The 16,545-nt window shown below is 39.7% G+C and overlaps 2 protein-coding genes across 2 annotated transcripts; both read left to right on the top strand.

The window, feature by feature from the left end:
* The first annotated feature begins 525 nt into the window (after nt 1–525).
* On the top strand, nt 526–12,071 carry LOC147239955 (phytanoyl-CoA hydroxylase-interacting protein-like). Its single transcript, XM_086194585.1, has 7 exons — nt 526–768; nt 936–1,236; nt 4,897–5,093; nt 5,412–5,586; nt 10,740–10,857; nt 10,934–11,114; nt 11,249–12,071. The coding sequence occupies exons 2-7, from the start codon at nt 1,188–1,190 to the stop codon at nt 11,621–11,623; spliced, it is 1,095 nt and encodes a 364-aa protein (XP_086050711.1). The 5' UTR covers nt 526–768; nt 936–1,187; the 3' UTR covers nt 11,624–12,071.
* Nucleotides 12,072–12,121: 50 nt separating this feature from the next.
* On the top strand, nt 12,122–16,194 carry rnls (renalase, FAD-dependent amine oxidase). Its single transcript, XM_086194586.1, has 7 exons — nt 12,122–12,487; nt 13,153–13,258; nt 13,523–13,665; nt 13,977–14,135; nt 15,031–15,204; nt 15,642–15,817; nt 15,891–16,194. Exons 1-7 carry the CDS (start codon nt 12,370–12,372, stop codon nt 16,041–16,043), a joined length of 1,029 nt encoding a protein of 342 aa, XP_086050712.1. The 5' UTR covers nt 12,122–12,369; the 3' UTR covers nt 16,044–16,194.
* The last annotated feature ends 351 nt before the right edge of the window (nt 16,195–16,545 follow it).

Raw genomic sequence — 16,545 nt, 5'->3', positions numbered from 1 at the left:
CTCCTGCTCCTCCTCCTCTTCCTCCTGCTCCTCCTCCTCTTCCTCCTGCTCCTCCTCATGCTCCTCCTCCTCTGCTCCTCCTCCTCTTCCTCCTGCTCCTCCTCTGCTCCTCCTCCTCCTGCTCCTCCTCCTCTTCCTCCTGCTCCTCCTCATGCTCCTCCTCCTCTTCCTCCTCTCTTCCTCATGCTCCTGCTCCTCCTCCTCTTCCTCCTCTCTTCCTCATGCTCCTGCTCCTCCTCCTCCTCATCCTCATGCTCCTGCTCATGCTCCTGCTCCTCCTCCTCTTCCTCCTCTCTTCCTCCTCCTCCTCCTCCTCCTGCTCCTCCTCCTCCTCCTCATGCTCCTGCTCCTGCTCCTCCGGACATCATGTTTTAATCCTTTGATGATGTCACTTTGTTGTTCTAACCCTTCAACCAGAGAAGATGATGAAGCACCTCTGAGGTGGTAGCTAGTAAATGTACAAGTATTTCAGTAGTATTTCTGTAGTATTATCATCTTGCAGGTCAAGAATGACATAGTTCCGTTCTGAGAAGTCCAGTCTACGTACCAGTGCGCAAGTGGGTGGGCGGAGCTACAACTTATTTCTGTCTTCTTTAATCCTGACATCATGATGTCACATCAAAACTTTTTAACTCTTTCAATTCTTTTTTCTCCATTTTTATCCTGAACATGGCAAATCCATACGTTCTCTGGGCCTGACTCTCTTCTGTTGAACCGTCTGTGCTGCTGCCACCAGGGTTGGGACTGCCAGGACCAGGGCTGCCCAAAGTGAGGCCCTGGGGCCAAATGTGGCTCCCCAGATAAATAAACAATAATAGTAATAATAAAAAAAAATGATAAAATCGTTTAAATAAATATTTAGATCTCAATGCAGGGGTAAAATGCTCTCTTCATGTGTAACATCCCTAACCTTTTTTGTTTTTTTAAACTTAAAGCGGCGGCAGTGACACTTGTGAGCTGAGTGTGGCGGGCGAAGAGGCAGCGGGACGCGTCCAAGAGAAACGTGACACAGACGTTTGGATGGAGTCTTCTCAGTCAGGATGATGTCAGTCAATTAAATTCGCTGTTGATTGAATGCTGCATCTGTTCTCCGATGCCCCTCCCCCTCCCTCTGATCACCCAGTGATGTCACTGAGGCAGAGTGACAGTTGGAGCTGCAGTCAGACGGAAGCTGCTTGCTGTGGACGATGGAGCCTCCTCGCTGTAGCCTGGATGGCGTGGAGCTGAAGAGCCGGGGTGAGTGTGTCAGTGTGTGTGTGTGTGTGTGTGTGTGTGTGTGTGTGTGTGTGTGTGTGTGTGTGTGTGTGTGTGAGATGTCTGTATTAACCCATTGATTGCTTGAAATCTTTATATCAAACGAGACAAACAAAAAGAAGGAGAAAACAATAAAAGCAATAAGAAATCATCAAACCCGACTCTTCACGTCGGTGCAGGGAGTTTCTGATGTTGTCAGGCTACGACTTGTGGAGTCGTGTAGGACGACAGTTTTCTCCCTTGAATGATAGAAAATGTTTTAGAACAAGAAATAAAAATGTGATGAGCTATAAAATAAATTCGACAGGGCAAATGTCGCATTATATAATGATATATTATATATTTAATCAGTAGCAGGTGCATATTTCAGTGTATTCACAGGAAATTTGAACAACTTCAGAGAAAAGTCCTCAGCTCTGCAGGTGCAGCTGTAGGACTGCAGCATCTCTCCAGTGGTTCCTCTTGTCAAGGGTAGAACACTTAATGAATGATGTTTGTCAGGTTTGCAACAGGAAGTTTTCTAATTCACGACATGCTGTAAAAGCGGACAAAAGAATGTGTAAAACGGCCAAATGAAGACCAGGTGAAGTCAACCAAGGACTCATTCAGAAGATCCGCGTGCCTCTGTGGGGTTCTAGGTTTATGTAAGTGACTCCAGAGTCGTCGGCGCTCGTGTGGTTCTGTACCTCAGCGGTTGTTTTGTACCCTTCCAGCAGCAGGAGGCTGACCAACCACCACCTCTGTGTCGAGATCAAATCCTCACAAGTGATGCAGGTGGTGATGCGGTTCCTCTGGTCTAGAACCGGTTCTCTCTGTCTGCTTGTTCTTTGTGGACTGAAACCTGGCAGCAGCTTGTGTGTGGTGAATCTCCAGAGAGGCGCTGGATCTGTGGCTAATTCCCTTCTCATGGTAGATGAATAGAGGCTCCTCCTCCTCCTCCACTGCCAGGCGCAGACAGGATGGAGGAGGTTCATGTGTGGAGGTGGAGCTGTGAGCGGTGCTGATGTTGTTCAGGTCTTACGTAACGTGGCTGGCGTCTCGTCTGTGGCCTTTTGTGGTTCTAATGTGTAGGGTTAGGATCTCAGGATGCAACTGTGATACTTCAGACTTCGGAAGCGCAGTAACGAGTGTAAATGTACACGAAACCTCAGTCAGCTCCGAAATTACAGAAATGTTCTCCGTCTCCAGAGGTCAAGTAGAAAACTTGACTTGTTGTTTTACACACACAAAAAAAGTTCCTTTCTCACAAATTTAGATCTTCCACAAGGGATTTATCTTCAGTAATGAAGTACTTTAATAAAGCATGAACCTGATCTCACAGAGAAGAGAAACAAAAACAAGTGTTACGTGTCCATGAATAATTAATTTAACATTTTATCCAGTTGTGGCGCCAGTTGGCCTGTGATTTCTGGGACGTTCCTCGTTACTTCTCAACACTTTTGAAAATAGGAGCAGAAACGCCTGCCGTGACCTCGAGAACGAGGACAGTCTGGAGGCAGCCGGACTGTTCTGGCCAACCCACCTCAACAGACTCCTTGTTCAGCCTGAGAGTCCCGAGTCTCTGACTGGAGCCTTTTGTCTACTGACCTGAAATCTGCAGAATGCACGAGGAGAGAGAGAGAGAGAGAGAGAGAGAGATGCCAATAGAAGGAATCAGACCACCACTACTGCAGTGAGCACGTCTACTGCTGTAGTAGGAAGTCTGATTTTCTTTTCTTTCTTTTTTTTTTTTAATTACAAAGGAGAGAAAAACAGGACAGTAAACAAGACACGGGTGAGCCACATCAGGGAGGGGCAGTCACACTCACAGGAAGTCAAAATTTAAAAACAAGAAGTTCAAGCGACATCGGCGCTCAGCATATTCCTCCATTTTGGGCAGAAAAACTGGCTGAACAGATGACAAATATGCGGCAAGATGTTGAAGAACTTAATGATTAATTAACTTTTAACTCCTCTGGGCCATCTTGTCAGCTGTTCTGTAGTTTTTTCCTCGTTGGCTTCTCTACTCACGAAGTCAAGAACTACAAAATAAAACAGGAAGTGATAAAAAAAAAGAGGGCGTTCAAAACAGAAAAATATTGGAACCAGAAAGGAAACTGTGACACTCGTCCACATACACACGTCAGGGTGAGGAATTGTTCACGTCAGTTCTGAAGTCTCAGACCTGAGGTTAACCCGGTATGTTCACCTGTGAATCCTGGAGATGTTACACGTGCTGATGTAACAGCCGTCTCTTCTGTTGACTCTGATCAGATTTGACCTCTGACCTCGCTGGGTTAATCCGTCTCTTTGCTTTGAAAATGAAAACAGCAGCAGCTCCTCTTCAAGCACACAAACCTGCTGAGTCCGCGGTCATAAATCCTCTGTCGTAATCTCTTACATCACCGGTGGGCCTCGCAACTTTAGAAAAGAGGGATGCTGAGAATAGTTTAGCACTGCAACGCTGCTCTTCTCAGAGGGTCAGCAAGGTCATGGCTGACAGAACAGGTCTGGATGGCCCCCCTTGATCTGGTTCTGCTGGCTCTGCTTAGTGACTTCCTCTGAAGATCCCTGTGTGTGGACCTCAAGTTGACCCCAGTAACCCACAGAGCCCCGTTTGAGGTGGTCCTGGTACAGAATCTGCAGGTGTTTTAGTTCACATTCAGATGCCTTTAAACACAAGAACTCTGATCCAGTATCACTGGTGTCCCCCCTGAGAAACAGAGAGTCATAAACCAGTTAAAAATATAACCATGCTGTCATTTTTTTAAAGTTATCAATGGCATTTTATTTGTTTATTTTACAATTTCTTCACCTACACTTGCTGTAAGTTTTATTCAATTTTTTTTTTATTTTTGGTGCAAATTTTCAATTTATATTCTGTTTTTATTTATCTGACTTACTGCCTGTTCAGTGTTTTTGTTGCTAAATTTTAAGTCATTTCGGGATTTTTGCTAATCTGCAAATCACCCATTTAAACATCAAATTGACCAGAATTGAAAAAAAACCCCACAGGAAATCCATCCATCCATCGTCGTCTTCTGCTTATTCCTTACTAGTAAGGGTCGCGGGGGGGGCTGGAGCCTATCCCAGCGTCTACGGGTGAGAGGTGGGGTTCACCCTGGACAGGTCACCAGTCCATCACAGGGCCAACATACAGAGACGAACAACCATTCGCACTCACATTCACACCTACGGTCAATTTAGAGAATCCAATCAGCCTCGTCCCCTCTTGATGTCTTTGGACTGTGGGAGGAAGCCGGAGTACCAGAGAGAACCCAGCAGGAACAGGGAGAACATGGAGACTCCACACAGACAGATCCCACGCCCGAGCCGGGACTTGAACCCGGAACCTTCTTGCTGTGAGGCCACAGTGCTGACCACTGCACCACCGTGCAGCCCTCACAGGAAATCCTAGAAGTTAATTCACAATATGTGACAAGTTGTGAGAATTCTATGTAAAAGTTACAAGAAAATGACAAGAAAATATCACCACATTTAGAGGAGAATTTTTCTTAAAGATTTAGTTTTAATTATAAAGAATTATAAAGTGAAAGAGGTCCTCTTTGTAAGATGTTTGACATATAAAAGTTTGAGCCAGGAAGACGCAGATGGTTCAGCCATCACAGTGACCTCACGGAGGGTAACTGCACTTTTTTCCAGGAACCGAGTCTGCAGACAGCGGCATCGGAGATCTGGACGAGCTTCCGGTTCCCCAGCAGATCCGCGTCAGTAACATCACCTGCGACTCATTCAGGATCAGCTGGGACATGGAGGACCGAGGCCGAGACCGGATCACTCACTACTTCATCGACCTCAACAAGAAGGAGAACAAGGACAGCAACAAGTTCAAACACAAGGTTGGTGGGACCTCAGGGTGCTGCCAGGCTCCTCCCCTGGAAACGTGTCAGTCAATCAAGGAATTCCCAGTTGGAGAAGTGGCAACTTGCTAACGATCAGCCCATCTCGTCTTCTCAAGGCTGCTCAACAAGCTGCAGAAGGCAATCAAGAAATCCCCTAAATAATGATCAGAAAATTAGAAACTAAACAAATGTCACCCCAAAATAGGTGTTTTAAAGTGACAAAAGGCCTTTATTTGAAGTTCAGACCAGTGATGCTTTGTCAGACTTCATCAGATTTCATTTATTGTGGTTATGTGTCTTTGTTATGCGTTCCAGGACGTCCCGACGAAGTTGGTGGCCAAGACGGTTCCACTGCCGATGACGGTGAGAGGCCACTGGTTCCTGAGCCCCCGTACCGAGTACACCGTGGCCGTCCAAACGGCCGCAAAGCAACCAGACGGGGACTACGCTGTCTCTCAGTGGAGCGAGATCATCGAGTTCTGCACTGCAGGTGAAGAAGAAGAACTTTACTCCTTAAATTTCTTTGGGCGATGATTTTTACAACATATTTAATGAACAGAAACACAAAGCCAAGTCACTTCACTTGGAAGCCAAAAGTGCAAGCTTTAGTTTTGTGTGTGTGTGTGTGTGTGTGTGTGTGTGAGTCTGTGTGTGTGAGTCTGTGTGTGTGAGTCTGTGTGTGTGTCTGTGTGTGTGTTTAGACAAACATCAAATATCCGTGTCAGTTGTCATGGTGGTAGAGTTGGATGTTATCAGCAACACACTTCCTGCTGAAGTCTTCAAGCTGATGCCGCTCACAAGAATTCATAGAGAAGAAATCTGATCCAGCATCAGTCCTCTGAATCTCAAAAAAAAAAAAAAAAAGTTGCTGGTCGTGATAATTGTGGTAAAACTGTAGTAGAAGTGTATTTATTACATTACTTGATTGGCAAAAATACCAAGAATAAGAAGACATATAAATAAATACAAATTACAAATGTGTACATATATATATAAATATATATGTATATATGTATATATATGTGTGTGTGTATATATATATGTATATATATATATATATATATATATATGTGTGTGCGTGTGTGTGTATATGTATATATAAATACTGTATATATATATATATATATATATACTGTATATATACATATGTGCAATTATTTTTTATTCATTTATGTGTATGTTTGGATGTATTTTGTCATATGTATATGTGTACACATATTTATGTAAATATATATGTATGTAATTGTGTATTTTGTTTGTATTTATTTATGAATATATATTTGTGTATATGTGTATATGTATGTATGTAAATGTGTTTGTATGTATGTGAATGTATATATGAATATCTGTACATATGTGTGTATATATGTGTGTGTATATGTATGTACACATATGTACATACATACATATTCATATGTATATGGGTACACATACGTCTGTAAATATATGTATGTATTTATATGTATATGTATATATGTTTGTATTTATGTATGTATATATATTTATATATATGTTTATATGTATGTATGTAAATGTTTTGTATGTATGTGAATGTATATACAGATATCTGTACATATGTCTGTATATATGTGTGTAAATGTATGTACATGTAGGTGTGCACATTTATATGTACACATATATTTATGTAAATATGTATGTATATGTATGTATGTACATGTGTACATATATGTACATATGTATGTCTGTATATGTTTATATTTGTATGTATATTGTTTGTTTATGTGTATATGTGTATGTATATATGTATATGTGCATATGTATGTATATATGTATGTGTGCATATGTATGTATAAATTTATATATATATATTCACATGGATGTATGTGTATGTATGTATATGTGTCTATGTACATGTGTATGTATATGTGTAGACATGGAGACACATAAATATATGTATGAATATTTGTATGAATGGACACTATAAATGTATATATACATATATAAACATACATTATAGACATAATATACATGTTTCTATGTTTTATATTCTGTATATATGTACATATGTATATCTATATTTATATGTATAAATGTGTGTATATATGTATGAATATATGAATGCATGTATGCATACGTATATATATGTGTGCACATACACATATATGTACATATGTATGTATATATATGTTTATATATAGGTATATATGTGTATGTATGTGTACATATATATGTGTATGTATGTATTTATATGTGTACGCAAACGTATACATTTGTATTTACATATGTATGTGTATATATGTATATTTGTATGTATACACACGTTATAATTGTATATATACATATATGAACATTTATATACAGAAATATACATGTTTCTATTTCTGTATATATGTACATATGTATATGTTTGTATATATGATATGTATGTATGTATGTGTATATACAAGTATGTGTGTACATGTATTTATGAATTTATGTTTACATTTAGACATATGTATGTGTATGTATGTAAGTATATATTTGTATATATATGTTTGTTTATTTATATGATATATGATTGTATCTTTAATAAATGTATATATGTATACAATTTATGTGCTTAATTGTATATATGTATTTATATGTACACATAAATACATATGTTTTACATATGTATGTGTATATTTGTGTGTATAATAAGTATATATATGTATGTATAATTGAATGTATGTATATATGTATTTATATTCATATATGTACATATATATGAATAAATGTTTGTGTATATATACATAAATATGTGTATATGCATATGCACATATTATTTATGAATATGTATATATTTATGTATGTATATGTGGAAACATACACATGTATATATACATACATACATACATATACCTATATGTCTATATGTTCATATCTATCTATCTATCTATCTATCTATCTATCTATCTATATATATATATATATATATATATATATATATATATATATATATATATATATATACTTGTGCATATGTGGGCACGTATGTATGTATGATCATATATATGTACATATGTGTATTTGTACATATTATATGTATTAATATGAGTATTCATGTATATACATTTGTAACTATACATATAAACATAAATATTTCAACATATTGTATACATGTATTTGTATATTTGTATGTATATCTTTGTGAATATGTGAATGAATATTTGTACACATGTACACATATGTGTGTATTTATGTATATGTACATATGTATGTTTATTCAATATGTATATATGTATGTATATGCACAAATAGGTGTGTACATGTATATGTACACACCTATATTTATGTGTATACACATATTTGCACATATGTATGTATGTAAGTATATAAGGAATGTTTTTATATATAAATGTATATTTGTACCTGTCTATAAATATTTTCATACATATGTATGCATGTATATATGTATGAAAGTGAGTGAGCGCATATATACATATTTTAATATACATATATGCATATTTCTGTTTTTAATGTTTGTGTATATTTTTATACGTGTACATATGTAAGTATATATGTCTATGTTTACATGTGTGTATATATGTATGTGCATATATGTATGTATGTGTACATAAATACACATGTATCTGTGCATACAAATATACATAAACATATATGTCAACATATGTGTCTATGTATGTATGTACATGTTTAGGTATATATGTATTTACATATAAATATTTGTGTATATATACATTTATGTATGTATATATGTTTGAATATGTATGTATTTATGTGTATATATTGATATACATTTTACATATGTATATATGTATGAACATATGTATGTATATTTGTTCGTATATATACATGTATGTATATGTGTACACATTTATACATATTGATGTATATATGTATGCATATTTATGTTCTTATGTATGTGTGCACATGTATAAATGTATGTCTATATATGAATGTATGTACGTATATTTGTATACCTATATATATGCATATAGGTATACATGTATACATATTTATGTACATATGTATATATGAATGTGTATATGTATATATGTAAGTGTTTACATTTGTATGTATGCATATATATGTGCATATATATGTATTTGCATGTATGTATACGTGTGTATATATGTATGCGTATATGTGTATATTTGTATGTATGTACACATTTACATACATACATATGTACATTTATGTGTACACATGTATATTTATGTACAAATGTATGTATATGCAAATATATGCATTTGTGTATATTTATATGTATGTATATGTGTATGTCTTTGTATATAGCTGTGTATGTAAATATGTACACATCCATATATATGTACATATGTATGCATATAAATTAACATACATGAATACAATTGTATATATTTGGGTACATGTTTATATATGTATGCATATATGTGTGTACATATTTATGTGTGTACACATACACATATGTGTATGAACATATGTATGTATCTATATATGTATGAATGTATAAATGTATGTGTTTATGTATTGATGTGTGAATGTGTGTATATATCTTGAAATATGTGCACATATTTCTGTATGTATAAATATATGCATGTATATACACATGTTATGTCTAAATACATATATAAACATACATATATACATACATAAATATACATGTTTCTATGTTTGTATATAAGTTTGTGTTTTTATGTACATGTGGATGTATGTATGTGAATATATTTATGCATGTATGTATGCTTATCCTTTGTGTTCATATGTATGCATGTATGTGTGAACATACTATATAATATTCATGTATGTATGTATGTATGTCCATGTGTAATTATTTATGTATGTACATATGTATGTTTATATATGCATATATGGATGTATGCATGTTTGTATATATATGAATATATGTGCATAAATGTATATAATTATGCATATATGTTGTTGTGTACACATACTGACACATACATATTTACACACATGTATAAATGTATACACATGTATATGTATGTAAGAACATATGTGTATATATACATTTATGTAAATATGAGTCTATGTATGTATATGTGTCTATTTATGTGTATGTATATTTGTATGTATATATATATACATATACAAATATACATATGTTTATATGTAGGTTTATATATGAATATGTACATGTGTACATATGTATATGCATGCATGTGTTTACATTTATGTATGCATCTGTATGTGATGATTGTGCATATACTATGTATATATGTATGTAGGCATAAATGTCTACATATTTGTGTATGTGCACACGTATGCATACCTGTGTACACATGTATATGTACATATATGTGTGTATGTATATACATGTGTTTGTGTATACAGTATATATGTAAATACACATACATATATTTATATACATGTATATACCTTATGTATGTAAACCCTAACCCTATGCATACATATACATAAATATGCATCTTTATATGCTTGTGTATGCATATGTATATATGTATCTTTGTATACATGTATGTATATATGTATGTGTATGTATGTAGATCTCTGTATGATTATACATGTACTTGTACACATATGAATTTGTATGTATGTACATTTGTATGCTTACATATATATGTGTTTATATTTATATGAGAAAATGTGTATATTTTTTAAATGTCGGGAAACCTGTATTTGTAGTTATTAATATGAGACATAGTAAATTTTTTAAACTTTGTTTATTTATGTCTCCAGATTATTCTGCTGTCCAACTGAACCAGCTGCTGCAGAAAGCCGAAGTGATCGCCGGCCGGATGCTGCCATTCACCATCTTCTACCGGAACCAGCAGAAGGAGTACTTCCATGAACCTGGGTAGAACCAGAACAACTGATCTTCAGAGGCTGATGCCTGCCCCTGGATGTGTTTTAACCTCTGTGTGTGTGTGTAGGCCCTTCTATTGCTCCAGAGATGCTCGGTGCCGTCGAATGTTGCCAACAGTCAAAGACAACAGTGGCAGTCACGGGTCGCCCATCAGCGGTAAATTGGAGGGGGTCTTCTTCAGCTGCAATACAGAATTCAACACAGGAAAACCCCCCCAGGACTCCCCGTATGGTCCCTTCCGCTTTCAGGTACGCCACACCTGGCACAGGGCTCTCAAATTGAAGAACTTCCAGAGCCCCTGATCCCTCAGGGTCCCCCTTTTAGCACCCCCGAGAAAGTCAGTTTTATCAAAGGTGCCATGCTAACATTTCTTTCTGCTCAGATCCAAGCAGACATCCTCTGTAACCAGAACACCAACGTCTACTTTGGGGATTTCTACTGCATGTACACGTCGTATCACTACGTCATCCTCGTTCTGACCCCCGATGGATCGAAAGGAGACGCCTTCTGTAAAGGGAGGCTTCCGGCTCTGGACAGATTCAACAACTGCTTCTTAACTTGCACCGAGGATGAAAACGGCTCGCTGTCCTTCCGCCACGCCCAGGACGTCATACTGGAGGTTATCTACACGGAACCGGTGGATCTGTCTTTGGGAACAGTAACGCAGATCAGTGGGCACCAACTCATGAGCCTCTCAACCCTCAACGCCAAGAAGGATCCCAGCTGCAAGACCTGCAACATCAGCGTTGGACGTTAGCTGGAACTGTGAAACCAACAAGCTGCTAACGTGCTAATCCGGATAGTTGCTAACAAGCTGCTAACTGACTTATGGTCTTTTTGAGGAATGATTTGCTGGTCTGAAGCTAGCAGTACTTTTTAAAAAAAAAAAATTTTTACTTACTCATATTTTTGATATATAAAACTTTATTTCTCTTCAACTGATTGATGTTTGTCCATATACCCAATTCATAGAACCATAGTTACATTTAATAACTTATGAGTTATGAGTTTTCTGTTCCAGGAAGAAAAACTGTAACAAAAGTGAAAAATTTACCCATGTAACAGAATATTCATGTCATGGAAATTATTTTCTTTGAAATTAAATAAAATGTGGTTATTTATTTAACAAAAATAATTTATCAAAAACACTTGCCATCACACTACCATGACTTGTGCCTCAAATCTGCAATAAAAGTCACTGGGTGACAGTTACGTTACATTCATTCAGTGCTTTTAACTTCAAGTACCGGATATGATCGCTTTAATTTGAAAATTATTTTGAAAATCTTAGTCGGATGTAAGCTACCTTTTTTTTGTAATTCTTGCGGACTTGACACCGATGTCAACGCTGGGATAGTTTTTGTTCGTCCATCCTTTTTTCTGACTTTCATAACATCAGAGTCGTGTTAACCGTTCACCTTCTACAGATATGACGGACTGGACCGCTTAGAACGTGGTTTATTTTCAGTTTTAGGTGGAGCTCGGCTCGGGTTCCGTGCCAACATGTCCCGGGTACTGATAGTTGGAGCGGGGCTGACCGGGAGCCTTTGCGCTTGCCTGCTGAGGAGAGAAATGCAGAATAAAGTCCAGATAGTAGTGTGGGACAAAGCGAGGGGCACCGGTGAGTCTTAAAGAAATTCATTCAAAAATCCTGCAGTTTTCCGTTCTGGAGCTCATATTCAAACAGCGACACTGCGGACATCACGACTGAGGGCAGATTCTATATCAGGAGACTCTTCCCTTCAATTCGGCGTCAAAATGATACATAAAAGTTCAAGTTATCTTAATAAAATGGCAGCTTTTCATGCTGATACCCCTCGTCCGGCTACAAACTTCCCTTAAGACATTAAGTCGTCCGCCAGGTTTCCCCTCAAACATCACGTGAGTTCGTTGAGCCCGAGCAAAGTTCAGTAAGTAAACGACGGTCTCAGTCAGGAGCCACCCTGCTCACACACTCCTGGAAGGTCTCACAACAGAACATGCTTGAAGTGCCCCAGGGGACACACACACACACACACACACACACACACACACACACACACACACACACACACACACACACACACACAGTCTATTATCAATATAAAGTATATCAAGAGCTTTTGCAGATAAGATCAAAGAAACCCAATGGTTTGTCTCCCTTAGAAGGCTGGTGAAGACCAAAGACAAATTTAGAGGAATGTAACAAAGTAAACAAATAGGTAGAAGATAAAAGTGACAAGTTTCTATAAGGAAAAAATGAAGGAAACCAGAAATCAAGAGTGTAACTTTCCATCTGTCTCTCAGGCGGCAGGATGTCCACCAGTCGTCCTCCTGACGGCTTGTCTCACTCGGCAGATCTGGGCGCTCAGTACATCACCGCCACGGCGGCATACGCTCAGTCCCACCACAGGTACCACACACACCTGTCCACCCTAAAGGCGAGCTTCACATTCAAGTAGGAGAAATACACACCAACATGTTAACAACCCCAGTCACATGTTAGAAGAGGCAGTGAATCAATGTGAAGTTTAGATTTGGTCTCTCTGGATGTGTTCAAGGACCGTTGGAGAGTTTATTATCTGCCTGTCATTATTGTTTTACAGCTGATAAATCATGGCAGATGGATGGTTATGTTAATACACTATGACATTATTGTGTGTGTGTGTGTGTGTAGTTTCTACTCTGAGCTGCTGTCCTCCGGTATTATCAAGCCTCTCGAGTGTCTGATCGAAGGTTTGCATCTGAAAGACGACAGCAAGAACTACATGACTCCACTGGGCATGTGCAGCGTGGTCAAGTACTTCCTGTCTCAGTCAGGTATGCTCACCTGTCAGCCTTTCCCACCTGGACCTATACAATAACCAGGAAAAAATGGTGATGAGCAACTTGGCAAAAAAGAAATAAAAAAACCTGCTAAATTAGGAAAATACTAGCAAAAAGCTGGAGAGCCTAGCCTGCGAGTCTGGGAAGCCCTGAGCTGCCGTCCCAGCCCTGAACGCCTCCTCCTGCTAAACGTTTCCTCTGATTCAGACCTGCTCCTCTCCACCTGCTGCTTCCAGTGTCCTTCAGTAAAAGTTAAAGGACAGTCAACTGATTTTCGGTTGATTTATTTTCTTTTGCCCTGTCAGGAGCTGAGCTGTGCTTCGAGCATCATGTGACCGGCCTGTTCCGCCACAATGCATCATGGGAGGTTCAGAAGAAGCAGGGAGGCAGCGAGCACTTTGACGCCGTCGTCCTGACGATGCCAGTCCCTCAGATCCTGCAGCTGCACGGAGACGTGGGAGACAGTGAGACACTCTGAGCAAAGACGTTCCACTCTGCCTCGTCACGCTGACTGGTTATCAGAGGATCAATACCACATCTGATCAGCTGATGATCTCGTCCTCATTGTGCCAGTCAGACTGACTCAGACGACTCCAGCTGCAGTCCTGTAGTTTCACCACTTGGGGGCAGCAGCAGCTCAGGATCAGAACCAGCCTGATGACATCACCACACTGACTTGTGTTAATCAGTCAAAAATACTAATTGTGAAACAACCTGAGTTCATTCATTAGATATTTTCATGAAAGACTTTAAAGTGAAAGAACCTAAACACAGTCAGAGGTCTCAGGGCTTTTATTTTGGCGAGGTGAGGCAAGAACTGCTCCCTCCCCCTATAATATGTGGTGGTAAAATCTCTGCCCTCGTCCCTGATTGGCAGACGGGTGACACACTCCTCTTACGAATTGCAGAACTTTCTAGATGTTTAATGTGTACGTGTGTGTGTGTGTGTGTGTGTGTGTATGTGAGTGGACAACACCCCCCCCACACGTGTGTATGTCTGATAGAGTGATGTCATCTTCAGCTCATCTGATTGGCTGATGGAAGACAGCGCCCATCTCCTTCCTGCAGACACACACACACACTGTATCTAATAATAACGTCAGTGTGTGTGTGTGTGTGTGTGTGTAAGCGCTTTCAAATCTGTAAAAAAAAATCTGAGGTGGAGAATCTCTGTCTCGCTGCAGCGAGCCGGCCATGTTGCCGCCTGAATTGATTGATTGATTGATGGACTGCAGATAAATATGTCACTTTTAATAATTCAGCACGTGGATTTAATATCAATAATTTTCAAGGTATCAATTCTTTGTCCCTCCTTCATTTCCCATAATGCAGCTGTACTTTACTGATTGTGTCCCTCAGTGCTGTCCGTCCACCAGAAGCAGCAGCTGGACGCCGTTGTCTACTCGTCTCGGTTCGCCCTCGCTCTCTTCTTCCCTCCAGATGTTGACTTCACCTTCCCCTGGGGGGCTTGCTATGTCTCCAACAACCCCTGCATCTGTTACGTCGCCGTGGACTCCCGCAAACGCAGCGCAGGTCAGACTGAAAAACAAGTTACAGGCCACCAATACTGACACAAGGTTAATGTGACTTCCTCCATAGACCACGCCCACTTCCTGGCTTTTCTCTGAGTTCAGACGGTGAAAACATTTACACCTCTGATCGATTCGCTTCCCGAGACAGTTCCATGACTTGCAGTTGTGAGTCACAGCCTGATCACGTGACCTACACTGTGAACGAGCGCCTGTACTTGTGTGGCGATGTGTCTGTGTCACGGCAGCAGTGACATCACTCAAACACTAGTTGGCGGCGAGGCCAAGGTACCGAGGCAGAGGTTCTTTGTACTGCTATCGGCCGCTGTTGTTGAAAATGTGTGTGATTGCAGCGCGACTCACCAGCCTCGCCTACAGATGCTGGTCTGCAACGATGTGACGCATGTCTTGATGATGTTGTTCCCGTGTGTGTGTGTCCAGACGCTGCCGGTTGCGGCCCCTCCCTCGTTGTCCACACCTCCGTCCCGTTTGGCCTGGAGCACCTAGAGAAAGACAAGGAGGATGTCCAGCCAATCATATTACAGGCGCTCCACCAGCTACTTCCTGGTCTTCCTCAGCCAATCAGCATCAAATGTCAGAAGTGGAGGTTCTCACAGGTGAGGAACCACCTAACTGAACTCTGATCAGAGAGGAGCGTTTGATTCGTGACCGCATCCCTCCGTCCCACAGGTGCTGACATCAGTGCCGGACTGTCCGGGTCAGCTGACCGTCCTTGACCGGCCGCTGCTCGTCTGCGGCGGCGACGCCTTCACCCACTCCAACTTCGACGGCTGTGTTGAGTCTGCAATGAGTGTGCTCAAAGTGCTGAAGGCTTCGTTGTGATGTCACAGAAGGTGGGAGGGGCCTGCACTCACCAGAAAACAATGAAGAAATTACTTGTTTCAGTAAACGTCAGTGAAATGTGCCACTTGAGGATTGCTTGTGTTGATGAATGTCATGTGATTAATAAACATTAAAGGAGCTATTAATTTTATTCTGCTTCCTCTTCCTGTCTGAACTGCTAACATCAAGTCGTCAGTTTTATTTGTACGGCGCCAAATCACAATAAACGTTCTCTCACGCCACTCAACAAGTAGAGCAGGTCCAGCACCACTCCTTCAATGAACCTCCACCCAACAATTCTCCATCAGCAAGCACATCCTGCTACAGCAGCCACCAAAACCTTCCTTTACCAGGCAGGAAGGTGGAGCAGATCCAGGATCAGTGGGGACAGGCGTCTGCTTTGACCGGTTGGGGGGAAAGAGAGCAGGAGAGCAGGACAGAGACATAGACAGATAATGGAGGAGGACAGACATACAGAAGGAAAGAGAGGGACAGAGATGAA

This window comes from Aulostomus chinensis, chromosome 23 (assembly GCF_037954235.1).
Source record: "Aulostomus chinensis isolate RoL2024-O1b breed Wild chromosome 23, RoL_Achi_v1.0, whole genome shotgun sequence".
Taxonomy (NCBI): Eukaryota; Metazoa; Chordata; class Actinopteri; order Syngnathiformes; family Aulostomidae; genus Aulostomus; species Aulostomus chinensis.
Note: the sequence above shows the minus strand (reverse complement) of the source record. Positions and strands in the feature narration are given on the sequence as shown.